Below are 24,589 nucleotides of genomic sequence, written 5' to 3'. Positions count from 1 at the left end.
GATGAAGCCCTATCTTCTTTGTGTTAAAGTATTAATTAAGTGATTAAATTTACATCTTCCTATAAGCTTAAGCTTTTGGAACAAATGATGATTTAACATGGTATCAAAGCCAAAGATTTATGAATCAAATTTTGACTCGTTCAAATCACTTCCCATTAAATTAAATATTCCACGCTTATTACTTCTTCCTATCAGCTTAGGTTTTTAGAAAAACTGGTAGTTTAACACTTTGCCATGAGCCTTGTTATTATATGAACTAGAAAGTCATCAAAGTGCAGATGGTTTTGGATTATATATATAGATATAAAGCTCTTTTTTTTCTTTTTTTCTTTTTTTTTTTCTTTTTTCCTTTTTTCAATTAAATGTCCTCACCTAAGTGGCTTATATTATTTCCACAAACACTAATTTTGAATTTTATTCCAATTTCTAACAAAAAAAGAGAAAGAAAAAAAAATGCTACTCTTCATTTAAAATAATAAAAAAAAAGGATTAACCATACTCTTCTTAACATAAGAATGCTTTTGGTGTCAAACACGCATTTTTAAACAAAATTGGAAAATTTGTTTTGATTGGTAGTGCAAAAAAAAAAAAAAAATGAAGGTTTAAAAACGTGAAAAAAAAAAAAAAAAAAAAATTACATGCAAGATTTTAGAAGTAAATACAATCGTAATTTTATAAAATATTTAATTATATTTTAAAATCGCTATTTTTAAACAGGCTTTAAACCTGCTGGAACAACGGACACCAATTACTAAGCAAGTGAATCAATAAATCGTGGGATGCTCTAGCCCAATCCAATTTTATTGACCCACATATATTCTACTCGATGCAAAACATCCTCATGGGCCATGCCTCCCCCATACTGGAAAGGGCTTACAAAATGGCTACCGATTATGGACCAAATCGTTGTGGCCTGGATTTTCTTTCTAGTGAAGCCCATTTCTCTAGTCTATAATACTTGGAGATTTGAAAATTGGCAATTGTTCCCGATAACGTGTTAAGAGTATGTTTGAGAATGCATTTGAGAAACATTTTTTTAGCAAAAGCATTATTTTTATGCTTCTGTCAAAAGTGTGTTTTGGTCATTTTAGATCCTTAAAAACGGTTTCAATTTTTTTTACCAAATGTGTATTTCTTCAAACGAACTTTTTGAATGTTAAACGCACTTTTAGACTCCTCAAACAGACCCTAAATGTCACGTGAATTTACAAATCGGCGTAATAATTCACGTTGACTATCACATCAATCATAATCAAATTTAATCGTTTACTGATTGACATAAAAACACTTGGAGTACTACAACAAAATCAATTACAAATTGACATGACAATTTATAACTAGTGAAATACTTAAAAGAGTATATGATTAACTAGATTGGTTGCTTATTTATTTCACAAATTATGAACTATAAGCTAGTTTAAAAAAAAAATTATAGTAAAAATTATAATACCCCAATACCGTCACATCAATTTATAAAAAATTTATAATATCAATCTAATTATGAAGATAACGCAAAATGGATTTTGATCCTTTAGATTCTATCTTATAAATCACATAGTGGAGTTTCTTAAAATTTCCAACTATTGAAAATAAATAATAATTTTTATATTAAATTAATATTAATCGTACAAAAAGAAAGCAACACAACAACACAAGGACAAAAATAGACACACTGAACAAAAGGGTCAGTGATTACGTCTGATTCCATCATCGTGCCTGACACAGTCATCATTCAACCCAAACCCATTATGATGACGTGGCGGAATGAGCCGTCCGGGGACCACATCTTCTCGGTGGTCCCCGCAGCGGTCGAGCCCCTCGCCCAACCACAGCACGGAGAGGCTCCCTGCCCCCTTTATCACCGGCATAGAAGCCCTCAAAATAACCGCCGTCTGATCGACCCGTCAATCAAAGTCATGAGACTACCACGTGTTTGGCCATACATGGAATGACCGGCTCTCGATTCTCGCGCACCAAAGTAATGGTCCACAGCTTTTGTAGCTGATAGCTACCGACAATGACCAGGGCGATGATTCTCTAGGGCTTGGCTTATTATAATCCATTACATAATGGCATATTCTTTGGAACTCCTCTCTCGCTTGATGTTTTTAATTAGAGCATATTCTTTGTATTAACTTAGAGCATGTGCTTCATAATCCAACCAGTGACGGTCGAGCGCGCTAATGCGAAAGTGTTGACCGTTAGCGTATTCGGGTTTTTTATTTTTTGGTTCAAAAGTAAAATAAGAATTCAAATAAGTAATTGTTGTTATCTAAAGCATAAAATTCCGCCAAATGTCACTTGATTGATAATGGCAAGGTCATCGAATGCATGAGAGAGAGAGAGGGTTGAAAGTTTTCCCCTTTTTTATCATGTGGATTCCTTTGACGTACAAAACTAGACAAAGACTCTGAATTATTAAAAAAAATTAAAAAATTCAATTCAATTTGAAAAAAAACTTTGCTTGCTTAGGTATTGATCGTTCTCTAATTAGTCAATATGTTTAGGTATTCTCTATGGTATATAACTATTCTATTAGTTGACATTTTTTTTTTCTTTTCTATTCTAGTTAACAAGTATTTAAATATATATCATGCATGTGAACTCTTTGTATTCTTATTCAAGTATCCTAATCCCTTTGGATTGTTGACTTAACTTGCAATATTTAAACATAAAGGATGTATTATCAAAATATGTTAGAGCTATTTTTAGTTTATTAATATACTTACTTTTAGTTTATTAACTCCTTAATCACTTAACAAGTATCTAAATATGTCATTGATGCGAAATCTTTAATTAAAACAAGTGGATTATGTATGGTAAAAGTTAGGTTTCGGTTATGTTTTATTCATTTTAACATTTAACTTTTGGGTTATTGTTTTAGTACTGTTATGAGCGCGTGAGACACTTAGATGATGAACATTGTGAGTACTTCACCACCGAAAGAAGAATTTTCTAAAAACTAAGAAATATGCCGTCTAATGGGTCCGAATTGATTGTAATTTTTTGTTCGGACAACATAAGACCTATTTATTTGTCGAACAATTTAAGATTTATTCGGACAAATGGGTCGGACTGTCTAGTCATGCTATATATATGCTTGGGATCTTTACCAATGGTTCAAATCTCTGCAGTTTCTCAGACGACTGATGAGCCGCAGGGGGCATATGAAAGTTACACGAAAAAATGGTGTAAATCGAAATAGAGGAGTGAGGGTGAAAAGGGTAAAAGAGTAGAGAGTTATAGGAGAGAGTGATAGCAGAGAATCGTTGCTTAGCGTAGGCAGGTGTTGCAACACAGACAGAGAGTAGACATTCTCTGACGACGGTTTTGCCGAGGTGAGAAAATGATTGTCGGAGGTGTAGCGTAGGGCAAGAAGCTTTTTGTTGGTTTCCAAGGTTGGGACCCACATGCTTTGGTGGACCTGTAGGAGTGGGGCCTGCCTGCGGAGGAGACCACCTTCTCGAATGCATGCAGCAGTATCATGATTATATCATTAGTGCTGTAACTCTTCTTTGCATTTCCTAATAAATGCCAGCCCCCCTGGGCCTCTTGCACTCTTCCATCTCTCTCTCTCTCTCTCTCTCTCTCTCTCTATATATATATATATATATATATGAATAAATAAGAGGAATGTTAAAAATTACACAGTTATCTTACTACTATCATATTATATTGATGTGATACTGTCAATTAATCATTAAGTTAACTCTTGTTAAAAAGAATTAAATCTAATGGTTGATTGACAGTAGGATAAGATAATAACATGATAAAAGTATGGTTTATAAATGACTCAAAATGAACAATTAAAGGGTTGTTGGGTACTGCAACTTCAGCCTAATAAAATAAGATGCGACGGTCGTATGATTTTTAGCATTTCTTGTTTTCTTATAATCCTTTACAAGGTAACCGATAGTTACGTTTTATTGAACTGAGTGTCATGTAGACCGTTCTCCGTCATGTGTTGGTCCATATTTCAATAGTTGACGTGATAATTATCACGTGAATTATAACGTCAAGAAAAGATATAATACCCTAACTACACTCCAAAAAATATCTCGAACTAGGTTGCCTCCGCATCTAAAATTCTCGTTTCGCCCCTCTTGGACAAGAGAAATTTGCATTAAAAGTGATGTCCCATAATTCCTTAATGCAATGGTATAGTCAAAACCAGTGAGAAAGTTGCCCATCTCCATCTCCATCTCCATCTCCATCTCCATGCATTAACCAAATATATATGAATTAATTTGTTTCATCGAGAAGGAATGCTTTTGATCAAAACCGTGTGGAGATGATCACTGCAAGGTAAATTATTTCTTTGAGCAAATTATTTTGTCTAATAAAGTTAATTAATCCAGCTCTTAATTAGGCAGTGCCTGGTTACCATATATTTACCAAAACTCCAGTCCAGTCAAGTCATGCTATGAATCTTGGCATGCACATTATCATATGCATTTCCGGTTGTTGGAGAGTGCTTTCTATCCACACACATATCTCTCTCTCTCTCTCTCTCTCTCTCTCTATATATATATATATAATGAATATGTTGTAATCATGCTGCAACTTTTGGTTCCTCAACTCCCTACTTTCCTATTTTTCGCATGCAATTCACTTGCTACCACATTGCTAAAGCATGCAACCTAACAACCAGAGCCATGAATTACCTATCCTCTTCAGTTTGTTTCGTGGGGCAGTAATATTTCTTTTGACAGTTTTTCTCCAAATTGGTTAAAGTTTTTCCTCCAATTCTTTTCAATTTAATCTATTAGAACAGTTGACTACTTGTCGAGGTAACAGTCGAAAGCACATGCAAGAGAGAAGAACTTAACAAAAGAGTTTATCGGAGTAGGCTGGTGGCCGGTAGATAGGGGATAACTCCAATGGTTAAGTCAGTAAAAATCAATGGAATCCTAAAGAAACCAAATGTAGTGTGTAAGGGAAGGAGAAGAAAGTTCACTTTTACTTGATGTTTGTCGCTCTTTATAATAAATCTTGTTGTAACCATCAGCCACGTGTTATGCCTTCGTTGGATATTTTTCTACTGCAAATATTTTTTACACCCAACTACCCCTATCATGTGTATTTTTTCATGCCGAGGATCACAGAGACGATAATTGACATGGCTTAGGAAGGAATCCAATGTGGTGTTGTACAGACGTTTTTGAGTTGGTTAATTGGTTGATGGACTGAGTACTAAGTTCGCAAGCCCAACATAGTTTATTAAACTAACATTTTATTTTTAAAGTATATGATTCTCATGCATATTTCTTAAAAATATCTAAAAACAAATTTCAATTTGCCCAATGAAAAAAAAAAAAAAACCTTTGTTCATAATAGTGCCTCACATAGCATATATATAATTCTGCTGTGATGGTATCATAGGAAAAGTCCGTGAGATTAGCATTTATGCTGCACTTTTATTGGACAGTGAAAAGCTTGTGTGGCAGCTCAATTGCATTGTCAGCTTTCGCTGCCAATAAAGGTGCGAGATTCCTTGAGAGCTTTTTCCAAGAGAAGCCCAAGACATAATTCGTCTACAAGTAGCCGAAACCCCCATTCCCTTTTCCTTGGACCGAATCACACATATGGTTTGTCCAATATAGACGTTTAAGTAAATAAATCATAAGTTGAATTCACAAAGAATTTACGGCCCGGCAAAATCATTTCCAATGCTTAAGTTAGTAAATGTACATAGGAAAAAAAGTAAATTGACAGAGTCTAACTAAGTAGTGGGCGTATTACCTAGTGAATGATCATCTCCTTCTTATATAGGCTCGTTGTTCTCTTCTCTTTTCGGTAGGGTTTGGGAGACTTCTACTCAAATTCTATTTAAGGCGTGAAAACCTCCTCTTCCTCCCCTAAAGAATATTAAAGAAGGTTTTCTGACGTGATAAAACCGTTATTTGACATAGCAAGATGAAAATTTTGCTGCGGTGCATTCTATCAAGGTATAGGTATACTTAAGGTAAATCGTTGAACCAGACTGATGGGCTTCTCATTGGCTTGGGTGTTCATAATAGGAAGACAAGCGAGCTATTTTTTAGTTCGACTCGATTATAAATTGAACCATAAAAATTCTATTGATTAAGTAAATTCTCAAAAAGGGGCCTTAAGAACTTAACAGGGACTAAGGGTCTGTTTGGGAGTGCATTTTTTAAAAATAATCTGCATTTTTAAATCAAATCGCAATTTTGAAGTGTTTGAGATTGCGATTTTAAACACACAAATTTTAAAATCGTGAAAAAATCTGCGATTTTTATAAGCTGACTAGGGAGTGCTTATTTGCAAATGTGCGAATTTCAACCAAAATCACGATTTCGCTTAAAAGTTAAAACAATATTTGGCGCAATATTTACCTATTTGGCCATGAAACCGCAATTATATGCTAATGTTATCAAAATACTCAATTGATAAAAAAAAATAAAAATAAAATTTTTTTTTTAAAAAAAAAGTACTTCTTAACATTTTTTATCAAATGCCTATGCGATTTTAAAAAGTATAAATTTCAAAAATGCAATTTTTAAAAACACAATTTTTAAAATCACACTTATTAAAATCGCACTTCTAAACAGGCACTAAATAATAAAGGAGGAAGAAAAATAAACTTAAATAGAAAAAAATGAGTAAATAACTATATTACAGTCTACATTTTAGTGACTGCCGTAATTTCTCACGTCGGTTTATAAAAAAAATTATAATAAAAGTTACAACGCACTCATTTACCATATTATTATTATTATTGTTATTATTATTCCCGAGGCGCAAAAAGAGATGTGAATTTCCCGTTAGCACTAGTCAAAACATAACACAGTAGAAATACAATCACATGTGCCAGTGTAAGCGGAAAAGAGAGCATATATATAATTATAGCTCCCCCATTAATAGTCTGTGTCCGATCTCCATTAAACTGGCCCCTTTTCCCTTTTCTAAAAGGGCAAAAGCATGTTAAATTTCTCCGAAAGAACAAAGGCTTATTTATTATGTGCATTTATATATGAAAAAACACAATAATTAACATGTTTTAAGCAAATCTTTCTTGTTCATTCAGTCATCATAAGGTAGGGCCTTTCACTTGATTCAATGGGACACCAAGTCTACAGTTGATTCTCCTTGAGGCAGGCCTCTTTAAATTACAAAAAAGCATGTAAATAAAGCAAGCAAAATCTTTTCCTTGGATTAAATTCTATGCTTTTTAGCAGAAAAAGGTTGGGGGCAAAGGGTTTATGATGCCGTTGACTTCGGCCTCAACGGCTATGATGAAGCGTGTGTTGCCCTTAGGAGACAAAATTATAAGCTTGTAAAAATGGAGGCTTTGTGATGGTGAGAATAATGGGGCAACTTTGCGTCTCTGCAATTACTTTGTGGGTCTTTAATTCTGATCTCCTTCTTTGTCTGACACACCCACAAACACAAGATCATGAGCTGCTTACCAGTTTAAAGCCGCAGAGAGAGACCTTATGATTTCCATTGTTGACTAACAAATGAACATGGAAATCAATGTGTTTAAGACAAAAGGGACGACTTTTAATCATGGATCAACTTCTTCTTTTTGTTTTTTTTTTTTTTTGAATAAAAAAAAAAATTGAATTGGGTTTGAATAATTTCTTTCAATTCAGTCTGTTAAACTGATATGGGTTTAGACTCACGTGCATTTTTAATAAAGCGTGTGATTATCGAATGTCAATTTAAGCAGTTCGTAGAGAAATCTTATTATTTTTAATGTTGACTAAAAAATGAATAATAGAAAGGAATTTGTTTAAGACAAAAGGGATGGCTTTTAATTGTGGATAATTTATTTTTGGAACTGGGTTTAAAGTTGTTCCTTTTTTTTTTTTTTTTTTTTTTTTAATTTAGTCTATCTTGAGTCACTGTATTTTTAATAGAACATATTATTGTCACTTGTCAGTTTAAGCATAAGCAATCCGTAGAGAGACCTTATAATTTTCAATGTTGACTAACAAATAAACATGAAAATGAATGTGTTTAAAACAAAAAGGGATGACTTTTAATCATGGATAAAGTATTTAAAGATTTTTTTTCTTCTTCAATTTAGTCTATTAAATCAACATGTATTTAAAATGCACGTGATTATCGCATATCAGTTTCAGTGATCTACAGAGAGATGGAGCTTATAATTTTCAATGTTGACTACCAAATGAACATGAAAATGAATGTGTTTAAGACAAAAGCATAAATTGGAGGACTTTTAATCATTTTTTACACATTGGTATGATTTGCTTTGGAAATCTTAATCATAAGGTTACAAAAACAAGTGGTCCTTGGCTATATACGATTTGATTGCACTAGGGAGGAGAGGGCTGGCATTGGCTGAGGGGATGAGGGATTGGAGTGTGTGTAAATGTCATGAAGACTTGGAGTAAGAATGTGGGAAATCCAAAAGAGGCAAGAGAGTTAAAGAAAATGAGATTTGGGGTTTGGCATGTGGTACTGTTAAGTCAAGATTCTCAGCCTAGGAGTAGATTTTGGTATATATTGGGGACCCTATGTGCATGTAACTTATTAGTAGAGCACTAACATTCTTTTTGTTCTATAATGAAGAATAATGGGTGTCCCTAAGCTTTTAGATTGGACCTCTTGGATACCCTACACAAGAAAAAGGAACTGCAAGAAAGATAGCTCTGGTTTAGCTGTATTATAGCTACTACTCAGATGATTAGGGCAAGTTGTGGAGGGTGGTACATGGTATATATACTATAACATATGCTAGGGGTGATGTATCAATATTCAACAAGATTGAAAAAGGCTATATATGAAGAGAGTGTAGATTAGAAGAACATGTGGTGAGGACCGGCATCGTGCTTCTACGTCATATGGTATTGACAATATTTTTTTTCTTCAAATTGGCCTTGTTGAAGGAACTTTCTCCGTCCCAATCAATTAAATCACATGCATTTTTAGATTAGAAGAACATGTGGTGAGGGCTGGCATTATCCTTTTATGTCATATGGTGTGGACAAAGTTTTTGTTTAAATTGGGTTGAAGCAATTAAATTGTATTCGAACTGTATGTGATTTTTACGAGTATTTTTTAAAATGCATGTGAAAATTATTTATATTTTGAATATATGTCAATTTAATAGATTGGGTTGCAGAAAATGTTTGGAGAAAAAAATTGTTCTAATAGAATTTATATACAAATCATTACCATGGAGTATGTATGAAGGTGAAGATGTTCACTTATTCTTACCCTTGGCTACCACCAAAATGGCTAATGTCCCACTTGACTTTTTGTTCACAAACATTTCGTTAAAAAAAAAAAAGTCAATTTTGACTTTTAGTTTTGGAAAATTAACTACATAATTTTTTGGTTGACGAGCTTAATTAAGTAAAAATAATTCTACAACATATGATTAGAGTCACATCAGCCATTTAAAAAAAATTTTGGTTGACGAGCTTAATTAAGTAAAAATAATTCTACAACATGTGATTAAAGTCACGTCAACCATTTAAAAAAAAAAATTACACTTTTTAATCATATGCTGAGATGTATCAACAAGTTGCCGATGTGACTTTTTGCAATTAATTAAGGTGTATAATAAGAATAAATTATGTGGGATGGATGTTTTTGAATAAAAAGATTTAAAAGATCATCACTCCAAGAAGAAAATCCAAGTGCTCCCTCTTTAATTAAGAGGTTGTCTCTTGTCCACTAAGCTACAAGCTTCTCTTCAGCAATGCTCATGTAAAAATGTATTAATTAAGAGACATTTGGGATTAGGTCCCTTTCCCGGCCATTTTCCTTCATTTAGTTTAATATTAAACCCAAATCTTACCATATCAACATGTTTGAGAGCCCCTTGTTCTTTCAAGGGATTTTTTTTACAAAAAAAAATTTTAATTTTTTTATAGCAGCTTGTATACCATCAATGGGTACGACTAATTAAGTTGATTAAATTAATTAGTAGATTTTTGTTCTTATAATTGATAGATCTAGCCGGCCGGTTGATATGATACGGAGGGTTTCAATTATATATTATAGTATTTGGGCAATTACATCTGTGAGAGGCTACTCATTGGTGAAATGGGAAATTGGTAGCTTTTGTGGTGTCATCTTCATGGCTTAAATTATGAGTTAATTGAAGTTTCTAGCTAATATCCCTTACTCATGGAAATGGCTGACTTTTGTCACCAATGGAACCTGCCCTGAATAATGTTTCATGCATCAACTCTATTAGGGTTTTGGAAAAATGTTCGGGCTACTATAGTTTATTTTATTTATTATTTTATTATAAATGGACGCGGCATTGTCGTGTAAGTTACAATTAAATTCAACTATTTAGTGACTGATGTGATACAATGTTAGGTGAACTTACAAATTGACGTGACAACAGTTCAAGTGGCATTGAGGCCACATCAGCCACGGGTCCACGATCAAATTTCATTGTTGAAAAATATTTGAGGTATTATTGTTTTTACTACATGTTCTATTAGAAAGTGATGTGATAGCTCATATGTAAATGTAGAATGATTAATAATATATAATTGATAAGTCAGTAACTAACTAATTAAATTTGACAAATAAAATTTATTTGCGTAATTATTTTATCAGTTATGAATTGTCACGTCAGTTCGTAAAAAAAATTTGTAGTACCTCTTGCAACATTCTTAATTATTTAGCGACTCATACGATAAGTGACACATAAACTACCGCATCAATTATAATATAACCTATAATTTCAAATATTCCTAGCAACACCCCCAGAGTCCGTTGATCTTGCGATTCCGTATGCTAAAATGTTACGTTTGAGCTTGCATTTCTCTACAATTTTAAACGTCAAAACATAATTTTACTAAACACTTTACTACATTTTTAAATTACACATTTTAATATATAAATCACATATTTTAAAACTAAAAATCCAAACATACCCTTACTTTTTACTGACCTAGTTCTCATAGAACATGAACGGCCTATCTTCATGACAATATATGGTGGATACTGACATTTGGTCACTGTAAATAAATTATTGGCTTTTAATTCCAATATATATATATAAAAGGGTGGAGGCATTCGTAGAAGGCTGCAGCAGAAAATGATCCCTACAAACCCCACAATGGCTCTCTAGGAGGGGCCCCCACCCCCCACCACCCCATTTTAGTATTACGGTTCCCAAGGTGTTGGACCCAACAGACATCTCAGTCCCCCCTACCCATCCCGGAATATTCTCTGCCCGGCGACAGCCTCTCAGCCGCTACAGTCCTTTGAAGAGTGTGAGATACCAAATAGATCCCGCCAAATTTATTGTCTAAATTATTAACAGTTTGAATTGAAAATATAAAAGTATTCTTACGAGATTTAACTGTTCCAACAAATTTAAGACAACTCGTTTTTTATCTTAGAAATATACAACTCGTTTTTTTATATATATATATATATATATATATATATAGTTCTAAGATAAAAAGCGTTGTTGACACATGAATGATATTCTTGGAATTCCAATGTTTTAATTAAATGGGTGTGATTTAAAATATATCATCTTAGTATTTATCACCTCTAAATGATCTTAATTTTTTTTTTTTTAATTGCATATGTTAAAATATTGATTAAGTGATTAAATTTACCTCTTCCTATCAGCTTAAGCTTTTGGGATAACTGGTGATTTAACATAGTATCAGAGCCAAAGATCATAAGATCGAATCTTGACTTCGTCAAATTACCTCTCATTTAAATTAAATATTCTATGTGTTGGAGTATTGATTACGTGATTAAATTAACACCATACTCGTATGATATTTTATGTTAATATATAAAAATTGGTTGGCCTCTTTTACCAACAAAAGAAAAAAAAAATTGAAAAATATTTGTTGGCCCCAATCCTTACTAAAATAATCAAATTAAAAGATGTGTTTAGAGTTTGCAAAGTCAAGTACGCTTTTTAAGTACACTCCTTTTGTGGAAAGTAATAGAAGAAATAACAATTATAAATCCATAGAATAGAATTAAACATTTTTTTTTTAATTTAGTTTATTAAATTAAAATCTATTTCTAAAATATATAAAGTTTACATGCATTTTTAATATAAAAATAAATATTAATTTAATAGACGAATTAAAAAACTTTATCAAGAAATGTTTGGATAATAATATTTTTGTTTGTATATTTATTTATTTATTTATTTTCACTTTAGCTTTTTGTTGGTTTGCCTTAAGTCGCACGGTAACTTGCACTGGTCTTACATCAGACACAGTTGAGTTGGGTCCTGATATTCTCACCGCCCATACCTTATTTATAGTCGGAGCTGCTAACTTGCGCCTAGCCATGGGGTCCGCACCACCTCCCAACTGCTTTCCACTCGATTGGGTCGGCTGGCTGTGGCTGAGGTACCATCCAGATTTCTTGCAATGTCTAGGATATTTTCATTGAGTGCGATACGCCGATATCTTTAATTTGAATTATTGTTATTATGGGCAAGAACAAAACCAACCATCACCCATACAAAAATTACGTACTTTAAAAAGGTGGAGATCGAAGGCAATAAGAAAAAGTTGCAACAAAGCTGATTGTATCGACTTATGGTGAACCTTGTAAGTTGTAAGTATCAACAAAAGAAACTATTTTTAATTTAACTCTTATCTAGCTTATGAGGGAGTTAGGGAGACTAGGAGGAAAATGTATAGAGGTGGCCGAACAAGACACCATATGGGACGATGATATAGAAAACAATTAAGATTGAATATTTTTTAGATTTAGATTTGGATTTGAAATTTCTGGTAAACTAAAATGAGTCTACAAATAAGAGCCAAAAGAGCTTTGATCGTGAACATCTCTTGTAGGAGATCAAAAGGAGCGACGATTGCGGTTGTGGGTTCACAATAAATCTAACCATTAGTAACCCAAACAAAATATTAGAAAAACTAGAGAAGGGAAAAGAAAAGGAAGTAATATAAAGGAGATGAGCATTCATTTTAAATAAACGATTCAAATGCCGTCAATTGGTGTCGTGCACACATTTTAGCTAAATAGGCTGCTACTCACGATCTCTCATTCTCTCTTCCTTTCGGATTAAGAGTGAAAAAGATCCGTCCCTGTAACATTTTTCCCTATTCAATTAAAAAAAAAAAAATTGGTGTCGTATGAAAGTTTTGCATTTCATTTTCTTAGTCCACTTGTCTCACCTCTCCACCATCGGCTGTCACCTCTCCTTTTGCTTCTTTTTTACCTCCCCAGCCACCACCTTCGAGTTGCTATCTCATCACCTCTTTTATCATTGTCTTGTCATATAGGGTGGTCGAACAATTTTCAATTGCCCTACTTTGACCGCTCAAAGAGCAATAAGAGTTGCCAAAAATATCTCATTTGATAAAAAAAAGAAAAGAAAAAAAGACTAGTTTCACCGCCCTAAAAGTCATTCGGGGCAAGCCACCCAAATGGCCTAAGGGTACTTTTGACTGTGTTTGGCAAAGGGCCAGACCGGACAGGATCCAAAAATTTTAAAAAAAAATTTCTCAAAATCAACTCTAATATTCTTACTTTTTACATCACATTAATAATTTTTTTATTGCTATTCAAATAAAAAAATTACTACAAAACAAAATTTTTCATTTTTTTATACGAAACATGCTTACTTTTTTTTTTCTCGTATCAATGAGATCTGCATCATAAATTCACCCCTATAATTTGGTTGCCTTGGACTTCTGAGATAGCTTAGAGCATTTCTAGAAAACTCCATATAAGTGAATTTGTTCCTTAAGTTTAGGGAATATGTTCAAAAAATCACAAAAAAATCCTACTCACCTTTGGATCACATTTTTATCTCATAATTATGCTACAAAGTTAATGTGATGGTTCCCTACTAACCTTTGGATCTCATAATTATCCTACAAAAAAAAAAAAAAAAAAACTCAACAGTTAGTTGGGAGACAATATTGTGAGATGAAAATGTGGTATATATAATATATACCACATTTTTATCCTATAACTATCTTACATTACTTACTTGCTAGTCTTAAGTAACCTTTAGATTTTTTTTTTTTTAATAAAAAAAAAAAAAAAACAAAAACAAAAACTTATTGAAGAGTTGGTTGTGTAATCATCTCGTCAGTATTATGTAAGCAAGAGTTACCCTACAATAAAAAAATAAAAAAATAAATAAAATGTTGTATTCTTAACAACACTCTTTAATTCATATATTTTTAAAAAATAATAATAATAATTGAAGAAGAATGCGGTGACTAGAGACATCCATTTTGAGAAGATTCGTGAACGCGTACAAAAATATATATACAACGAATAGCATGAATGAACAGCATGCAGAGGAAATTTCGTTATTATTTAAGAATGCAGTGATTACGTACGTAGCTTTTTTAATATTTTGGTGCTTTTTTTTTTTTTTTTTTTTTTTCAGGTGTTTGGTTGGTAGGAAAGCTTGAATATATTACAAAGTGCTCAATATAATATTTAACCCAAGATTAAATCCTTGAAAGGGTCAAAGGATGACAAAGTTAATAGATCAGCATGATGCCAAATCAGAATAATTCAATGCAACTAGACAAAATTTAGTGGAGCATAATTGTTATATGCAGAGGAATGCTCTACACAACTCTTTAATTTAATTTTTATTCTTTTTTTTTTTTTAAAAAAAGTTAAATATTTAGATTTCATTCACTAATCAAGAAATTAGAACCGATTATTCTAACAAAACAATATCACAGATACGTTGACTCTGAATTTCTTCCAGCCAAATATGATCTATCACTTGTTTAACGTATGCTAGGTTGGCCAACAAATGTGAGTTTAAATTTTTAAAAAAATATAGTTTTAAATTTAAGAATACTATGAAAAATTAACTAATAAATGCTTTTAATTTTGAAAACTCTAATACTTTATAGGATAATCTAACCAAAAAAAAAATCTCAAATTTTGGGAGGAAGAAATGTTATTTTATGAGAACTTGAAAGTGTGACTCCATTGTAAATGATCATGATTAGGAGTGGCATTGAATCAAGTTTTCAGTTGGGTCACATAATTGCTTTGAACATACCATGCCACTTAAAATGGGAAAGATTTTGTTTTTGTTGCTAGCTGCAACAACTTAAAGAAAGCGCCAGTCACATTTATATTATAATTTCAAAAGGATTAGTTAAGTTATAATTGAAGATTCCTATCATCACTTTTAGGCTTAGTTTCACTTGGCGTTACTATTTGTAACGACCTAAGAAAAACGCTAGTTATATGTGCGATATCACTTCAAAAAAAATTAATCAAGTTGCAATTATAGCTATCTATAATCAGTTATAAAGCTCAGTATTACTTAGTAAAAAATCAATATTAAACTAAACATTCATGGACTTCTTTATAATCTGCTCATTCTGTGTGGACTGTTTATCTTTTGAACGTAGAATTGGAGTATTACAATCATTGTTAGACTAGTTGATGATTTGGGTGAGGGCATTATACAAAACTCAACTTTTTGACTAAAATTGGAGTAAAATAAGTCGGAGTTTTTGTCAATGTAACCTTGAAGCTTTTGACCACCATCGCTTTCTCCATTTGTAATTGCTTCTAATATTGATATGTAACTTTATCATTTGGTAAATCAACAGTTTTATTGCTTACAATATCAACTACCAAGCATCTTTGTCCTAATTAAACTCATAATTCTGTTAAGATGCTAACATCATATTGTTGTTGTTAATTACAAGAAAAAAAAATTGCTACACATATTTCCGACTGTTTACTTTATTATGATGTGACAGGAAAAATTATCATTAGATCATACATGTACTGTAATTTGCTATTTTATTCACTAATAATTTCATGCCACGCCAAAATATAAGCACTTGAGAATATGTGTAACATGAATAAAAATAAAATAAAAGAGAAAAGGAAATGAGGTTTGGAAGGACTAATTTTTTATTCCAGTCTATTAAACTGACATATGTTTTTAGAATATGTGATTCTCATATATATTTTTAATAAAATTAACAAAGCATAGTCTCACATGCATTTTAAAATATTGATGTTATATACTACATTTTTATCTCAATTAACCCTTGATTATTTATTTATTTTTGTAACAATGAATGATCAGTTGAAACTCAGCATCGTGGGATAAAGATATTAGATATGATTTTAAAAATACATGTAAAATTACATATTATAAAAATAAATATTAATTTAATAGACTGAGTTAAAATGTCTTTCAACCCAATTTAGAGACAAACTTTGTCCAGTTTAGAATGCCTATTAAGCTTTTGGTATCAAAATCATTTTCCAGGATGTGTGCTTTTCCTAGAAAAAAAAAAGAAAAGAAAAGAAAATTGTTTTTTTATTTTTTTTTATTTTTTATAGAAAATGAAAACTGTCCCATTAATTAATATTATATGGATGTCTCAAATCTCAATGATGCATTTGAGCTAAACAAATCTAATGAAATGGTTGCAATAATGGTCATTGTAATAATTACAAACAATTAATATACACTACATTAAAATGGGTAATTAATTGTGGCCATGCTATATCATGTAATAATTTATACTCTTGATTCTTCCATATACACCCCAATCTTTCCACAATAATCATCAATATTCAATATCACTTAATCAATTTTCTAATCAAAAACTATATCAGGATCTTCTCATTTAAAGTGAAATGAAGAGATTTATTTTATGGTTCAAATTTTATTTAAGAAATGTTAAGTGTTCTCATGATCTTAGATGCATATTATTTTCTAAAAATTAAGTGAGAAAAATACAGGCTAGTTTATTTTATTTTTATTTTTTTTATTATTATTGTTTTTTATAAAATAATATCTACATAAGACCAGGAGAACATCTAACATAAAATTGATGCATCTAACTACATATATGGTATCACATCATTTAGAATTAGACTAAAGTTAAAAATTATATTTTTATCTTATGGCTATCCCACAATAATAACGGTAGCAATCTAACTAACCATTGGATTTTTTATTATAATAAAAACTGATATAAGAGTTGGTTGAGACCATCATATCAGCATTGTGAGATAATTATGAAATAAGAATATAAATTTTGGCATTATTCTTAAAATTATAAGTCGTTAGATCCGTTAAATCTAATATGAATCATGAAATGGATAGAATAAGATTTTTTCTTCATCATATTTTGTTTTGTTGCATATAATCGTATATATGATGATGACACATTATTTAAAAAATTTAAATAACGTGACAATATATATTTTTTATGTCGTATCTTATATGCCATTAGAATTTTTAAATAAATAAAAAAAGTTTATCGGGGACTTATTAGTTAATATTACTGTGAGATAAAAATGTGATTTTGTATTTAACATGAGAATTCTTTTTTGATATCCCAACTCACGAGAAACTCACGAGATCTTGAAAGTCGCTGAGGAGAAATTGAACTAGAAAGGGACCCTGTGAGAAAGAAATACAAAGACAGAGAGAGATATTTAGAGAGTAAATGGCGATGATCTCTTTGTTTGCCTTGAAGCTCGGAGTGTATCTGAATTCATTTACGTCCATAAAGACAATACTACTAAGCAAACACTACCTTCTCTCTCTCTCTCTCTCTCTCTCTCTCATTTCTACCACCACTACGAGCTTTTGCTTCATTGTTTATATATATATATATAGAGAGAGAGAGATATCCTCCTTTTAATCTCCTGCTCACTCTCTCACCGACCATCTCTCTGTTTTTCTCTCTCTTTCTGAGAAAACTCTGTTTTATACACAACATAGAACGCCTTTTCTTTTCTGGGCTTAACTCGTCTGCAACTTCAGACTCTTCCAACTTCCAAGCCTGTTTTTGGTTGGGGAGGACAAGGTTTCGTATTTGTTCTTGAAAACGAAAACGAAAACGGTGGTGGGTTCTGTGGCATTTGGGAAGACTGAGTTTTTGGCTGGTTGACTCGGATCCCAACGCGCCTGAGTCTGCGTTATGAGGTTGGGATCGTGAAGTTGGATACTTTTTTTTTCATTTTATTGGGAGTTTCTGAAATGGGTCAGGTAGAGACTGGTTCGTTGCTGAAGAAAACGCTCAAGAATCTGTGCTGCAGTGATGGGTGGTCTTATGGGGTTTTCTGGCGCTTAGTTCAGCGCGATTCCTTGTAAGCTATGCGTTTTCTTTTTTTCTTTCTTTCACTGTATTTTTGATCGTTGAGCTATTGTGTCTCTCGGTTTGGTTTTTCCCAAGTTTTGACGTTTTTGGCTTCTTGCTTAAATAAATCTAATTATGGCTCTTACAAATTTCATTTTATTATTTTTATAACCCCTATTTCTACTACAAAATTTTTGTTATCTTCTGGAGGGGGTTATAAATGTGTCCACGTTTAGTTTTTCTCTGTTCTTTGTCTTATTTGTTTTTTAAATTACCAATTTTTTTGTATGGTACTTCAGATGTATTTTTTTTTCCCTATCTTTTGATATTAAGTTCTTTTATATCCCATAATTTCTGGGTTTCTGTTGGTGCTGATTATTTGGAAAATACATTTGTGTTTTTGTAAATTTTAACAAAAGGATATTAATTAACAACTCTGAACTGCTTTAGAATGGTTGCAAGTGAATTTTTTTGGTTAATAACCATTTGAAGTGCTTGCTTGTGCTTGTTAATGTAATTAGATTTATTAAATTTCTCTCTTTAATCCTATTCTAATTTTGATAATAAATGACTTCCTGATTGATCTGAAGTTCTCTATATGGGATCAAGCTTGTTTTGAAGTTAAAAAAAAAGTAAATTTTTACCATTTGACCTATTGTTCAGTCTTGGAGCCCTTAATGTAGTTAGAGGGTTTCATGTTTGGGATTAGTTTGGATGTCTAACTTGTGCTTTTGATATGCTATCAGATTGTTGACTTTTGAAGATGCCTATTATGATGAGGAAGTTGGGGCAGCGATTGACATGCTTCCACAGATCCGTATGATGGGTGAAGGGTATGCCTAATATATTACAGTTCTTATGTTTCTTCACAATATTTGTTAAATTTGAACTTTAGTTTTTATATTTACCAAAATTTGTGGCAAGATTATTTGTTTTAAACTACTGTGCAAATTTAAGTATTATAAAGAATGTGGCTGGCTCTATTCTTATTTTTCTTCTCTATTTTAGAGTAATTGGCCGAGCTGCTTTCACTGGGAAGCATAGATGGCTGTTCTCAGATGCACATGATTCGATCACTTCTTTTGAAAGTCAAGATATATTCCAGGTATTTCTTCTTCTTCTTCTTCAGTTGTTGACTACCTTGTCCATGAGGACTCTCTTTTCATCCATTTATGTGAAAATTTCCTTTCATTATGCAGGATGATTCCGATTTTGGTCGCCAATTTTCCTCTGGAATTAAGGTACCATTTTTGTTAAAGAAGAACATGTAGTATGAAGAAAATTGGTTTTTAATAAATTCCCCTTTGTTTTCCATGGCCTTTTGATGCTAACTTGGTTATTGATAACACAATCCAATTTGCAGACAATTGCAGTGATCTCTGTGGCACCACAAGGAGTGGTACAGTTTGGATCCACCCAGAAGGTTAGTGGATGAAATAATTTTCATCTTCATGCATTCATGAACTTGAAAGAGCTATTTTGTTATGTTCAAATGTCTCAAATCACTTATTAGCTATGGGATTTTGTGAAGTTATTATTCCCTTGATCGGTCAATTCAAACAAATTTCTAAGCATTGCATTTAAAATATTATAATCTACACAGTTGAAAAGTTTATTGTAACCTAATTGATTCTGTTACCTTGATCTTAAAAGTTGAATTGTATTTTACCTTTAATCATGGTGAAATCTGTTGCAAATTTGTACAAACCATCCAGATATGAGAGCCCATCCAATAATATCTTTCAATATTAATGACTCTTATGAAACATATAGGTCTAATACTATTAAATCACCACTTATCTCATAAGCTTAAGCCGTGATAGGAAGAGGTAAATTTTGACAAATATGTGGGCAAAGTTTATAAAAATTCAAATCTTCTTGATTGACTGAAATTCTGTTTATACTTGCATACCAATTTGGAAATCTTCATGTATATTACAAGAGAATTGGGACATGTATCTCAATTTAGAGGGCAACAACTTGTTCCATTGTCTGTAAGCTTGTACAAGTGATTTAAGATCAAGAATTGCTGTGAAAGTAAATTACCATGAAATACTGTGAGAATTGGCATGCTTGAACACTTCTTACTGACTCTTCTGCTATTGCTGCTGCAGATATTAGAGAGGTTGGAATTTTTGGATCAAACAAAAAGATTGTTTCGGGAGATGGAAAATGCCGATGGTCTTATCCCATTGGAAAATGGATTCTCCTCTTTGAACAATGAAAATTATGATCTAAATGGGTTATTTTCTCCCTTCATTTCATCTGGAAATTCATATAATGGGGACCTTAATGCCCTGCAAGGTGACAGCTTTAAGGAGCTGATGGGAGAAGCTTGTTTAGCAACAAATCTGAATCAGTCCTCCCATTCCTTATCTGCGATTCATGATGAAAGTATGGCTCCCTTGATCAGAAATTTGGCTCATCCTAATAACCAATTACAACCAGGTGGTACAGCAGCTCAAGTCTTGCTATCTGATAAGCTTAGCGCTCAGTTCCATCAAGTGTTTTTACAGTCTACCTCCTCAGTTAGTACAAGGAGTAGTGAAGATTCTATCTTGACTTCATTTGATCCACTGTTGGCATCTGTGCTTAATTCGAAAGCAAATACTCTTGAATCTTGCAGAAATAAAGCAAGCAGTGTTCAGGAGTCCACATACACTTCAGCGTACAGCGGAGGAGGATTGATTGATGTAGGTGAAACAATTCAGGAGGGGTCCAGAAATCCGATGGACAGCCAGAACTTCTGTCCATCAATTCTTGAAACAGCAACTAGCACGTATAGATTCCCTGAGCAGTTTAAGCCTGTTGATTTTACAACGGAAACCTTCGAATTCTGTCCGGTAGATGACCTGTCCCAGTGGTTTTCTACTTCACCAGAACATAGCATCAGTGGAATGGCGACTGCATTGAGTAATGACCTCTCACAATCAATAAGAGTTGCTTCAGCATCATCTTGTCTGATTTCAGATGAGGTTTTTAATGATTTTCCAATCAAACATCTAGGTAATTCCAAGCAAAGTTCTGTCACTAATACTTTCACCTCTGATGTACAAGAGAATCCTGGGATTATGCATGGTGTGGAAAATGATCTGTTTGATGGTTTGGGAGCGGATTTTGGTCATAGTCAATCTGGGGAGTGTTGGGAAGATCTCATAATGCCAGTAGTGAGTGCTGCCACTGATACTGGTATGTCAGAGTGCATCTCAGAGTTGGATGTTGGTTCTGGGGCTGGCGGCCCCAGGAAGGGGTTATTCTCAGAATTAGGCCTCCAAGAACTTCTGGCTGGCATAAATCATTCTAGCTCTTTTACCAAATCTAGTTTTGAGGATCAATTATCCACCACCAAAAGAAGCAGAGTGGATGTTTCATCTGTGAATAGTAATCAATTACCGTTGGCAAGTCTTGCTTGCTCTAGTGGTAGCATGAACATTATGCCTCCCATATACAACCTGGAGAGGAAAATCAATGCAACCAAGAAAGAGGTTCTCCCAAAATCACAGGTAGGTTTATGGATTGATGATAGCTACAGCATCAATGTGGGAAACGCTGGTCTAGCTCAACCTCAGAAGCCTGAGGAACCAGCAAAGGCCACCAGAAAAAGGGCTAGGCCTGGGGAGAGTACTCGACCAAGGCCCAAAGACCGGCAGCAGATACAAGACCGTATCAAAGAGTTGAGAGGGATCATCCCTCATGGTGGAAAGGTACTTAAAACAATTAATCTCACTCTGACACATAACAAATTGCATAGTGTCCAATAATTTAGAAAGAAAGAAAGAAAAAAAAATTATCCTTGTACCATCAGAGATGGTACTAGTTTTTCTTATAATTGTGACTTCTGGAACCATTTCCCATTATAAATTATCTGCCTTCTTGTGATATCTTACTTACAAGTGTTGTGATGTAACAGTGTAGCATTGATTCTCTGTTGGATCGAACCATCAAATACATGCTTTTCTTGCAAAGCGTGACAAAATATGCCAACGAGCTTAAACAATCTGATGAGCCAAAGGTGAGCAGTTCATTTTGCTTTTTCATCATCTTGGACAAGATTTAACAAGCTCAGGCTTAATTTTTATCATTCCCTAATGCGAAAACAACATTGTTTGGATTGTGCAGTTGATAGGCCAGGAGACTGGAGTAGTTCTGAAAGACAACAGCATGAATGGTGGAAATGGTGGTTCTACGTGGGCATTTGAAGTTGGGAGTCAAACAATGGTTTGCCCAATTATAGTTGAGGACCTTAATCCGCCAGGCCAAATGCTTATAGAGGTATAGGAAGGCAAATAAAAATGCTCCTTCAAATGTAGTATCAGCCATGAGAATTGAAACCCCCCTCAATCTACTTTCATTTCTCTGTTGCAGATGCTTTGCGAGGAACGGGGATTTTTTCTTGAAATAGCTGATGTAATCCGGGGCTTCCAGTTGAATATATTGAAAGGAGTTATGGAAGCTAGAGATGATAAAATTTGGGCACGCTTTATTGTTGAGGTAAACTATAACAACATAAATACTCACATGTTTGTTAACGACTTTGTTTTTTATCTGTTGTTTTCTGTTTTCAAGTAAAGACATTAACAAACAACCCAATAAACAAAACACTTTTTATTGAAAACTTTCAAGCAACGCATTAACAAATATATATGATCATTTTATACTCTTATGTTTCTTATCAATTTATTATTCTCAAATTGTGTTACAGGCAAGCAGTCATGTAACGAGGATAGATATATTTTTGTCCCTTGTCCAGCTTCTAAAGCAAACCACTACTGGGAATGATACAACAAATCAACCTAATAAAACTATGGATGGTGTTGGGATTCGTCTATTGGACTGTTACCAAAAACCAACCTTGCCGTGCCCCATAAGCTTGGCTGAGACACTTGGGTGCTGATCATTGAGCGCATGCATGAACTTTCAGAAGTGCCTGCCATGATGGGTGTTCTGTACATTAAAGAGCAGCCACACCTGAAGAAGGAAAAAGGTGTTGTTGGTCCATCCCATTTCCACCATCTTTGAAATGGGGAGAGAATGTGATGTGCATAGGGTGGATAGAGTAGCTAGGATATATACTCGATGAAAAAAAAATGCGAGTGTTCTTTTTACCCCTTAAGTAGAGATTATTCCCAATGAGAGAGCTGTGGAAGAAGAAGCAAAACCATGTCACGGACTTTGTCATATAATTGCTGGGCTTTTAAGCCTTTAGGTTGGGTTTTTCATACGGAGGAAGTGGGGGGTGAATTTGATCCACTATTTTTGTCTTTTGCTTTGGATTTTTCTTACTGCCATAACCTGTTTATAGTGTGAAGCTGATCAATCAATTTAATGATAGTCTAACTGCTGATTTTTTTTTTTTTTTCTAGCCCTTTCTGTTGTTGGTTTAATAATGCATTTTCCATGTAATAATAGTACAAAATTGTTCTCTCTCTCTAATGTTGTACCCTTCATATGGATCGCCATCGTTGGTGAGGGCGGCGAAACTGCGTTCGTGGTTGGAAAGAGAGTTTTAGATTTTTAAATGACGTGACCGAATTTGGATTGTTCATTTTAAATGCCAGAGTCCAAATTAGAGCTATTGTGTACGCGATTTCCATCCACTTTTGTGTCCATAATGACATAATGTCCTCCACCCTGAGATTTCAATTTGTAGTCTTCTTTGTGCTATCTTTTGATTTCATTACAAACTATTGATGATCTCCAAATTAAAAAAAAAAATAAAAAATGTAAGGTTTACAATCCTGTTGATGTGAGGCCTTGGAGGATCGGGCCCTACAGGCTAAGGATCGTTTTCCAAGCCAGGTTTCTAGTTTCTACATCATTGTCCTGGTCAACCCAAAGCCTTCGAATCTAATGGTGAATGAGTTGTCTATTTGACTATTTGTACTCAGCTCTTCGTCTCATTTCTCTCTAAAATTTCTTGAATCAATTTCAAAAATTAGGCAAAATAGTGACACGGGGAAGGTAACATTCCATAACTCATCTTAGAGGGTTTGTTTTATTGTTAAAACAATTTCTCCTTCTGAGATGGGTCATTTTACTATTAAAATAACTTTTAGTGGGGTCATTTTGTTAAAACGACCCAATTCCAGAGCGTCCCTAATACAAAGGTTTTTTTGTCAATATGCGTGTTTTGGCTAGGATTTGAATAAACCGATCTTTCTATTTGCATATTTTAAATGACACTCTTTCGGGGTGACTGACCATTCCTCAAAAAGTGAAACTGTGGTTAACCGCTCCTTAACTTTTATATATATATATTGTTTTCTTTAAAGACTTGCTTTCGCTTAATCAAAGCTGTTGATTTTGAAAAAAAATGCCTGAATACTTGAAATTGCAAGTCCTACAATTTCTCAAGATGTCCAGAGACCTCAATATTTAAGCCACCTTTGGTTCGTAGAAAAGAAACCTTAAAACAAAATGGTTATTCTCATTTTTTTTTGCGAATAATCATCCCTTATATCAAACGTAACCTTAACGTGCTCAGATGTGACAGGCAACTCTGAAATAATCAAGCAAAATGT

The 24,589-nt window shown here is 33.2% G+C and overlaps 1 protein-coding gene across 1 annotated transcript; it reads left to right on the top strand.

Annotated features, from left to right (window-relative positions):
• Positions 1-17,448: 17,448 nt before the first annotated feature.
• Positions 17,449-23,418, top strand: LOC132176421 (Serine/threonine-protein kinase WNK (With No Lysine)-like protein). The gene is made up of 10 exons (XM_059588617.2): positions 17,449-18,078; positions 18,815-18,901; positions 19,077-19,173; positions 19,268-19,309; positions 19,432-19,491; positions 20,183-21,772; positions 21,979-22,080; positions 22,188-22,340; positions 22,434-22,559; positions 22,771-23,418. Exons 1-10 carry the CDS (start codon positions 17,969-17,971, stop codon positions 22,960-22,962), a joined length of 2,559 nt encoding a protein of 852 aa, XP_059444600.2. The 5' UTR covers positions 17,449-17,968; the 3' UTR covers positions 22,963-23,418.
• The last annotated feature ends 1,171 nt before the right edge of the window (positions 23,419-24,589 follow it).

Source organism: Corylus avellana, chromosome 3 (assembly GCF_965113065.1).
Source record: "Corylus avellana chromosome 3, dhCorAvel1.hap1.2, whole genome shotgun sequence".
NCBI lineage: Eukaryota > Viridiplantae > Streptophyta > Magnoliopsida > Fagales > Betulaceae > Corylus > Corylus avellana.
Note: the sequence above shows the minus strand (reverse complement) of the source record. Positions and strands in the feature narration are given on the sequence as shown.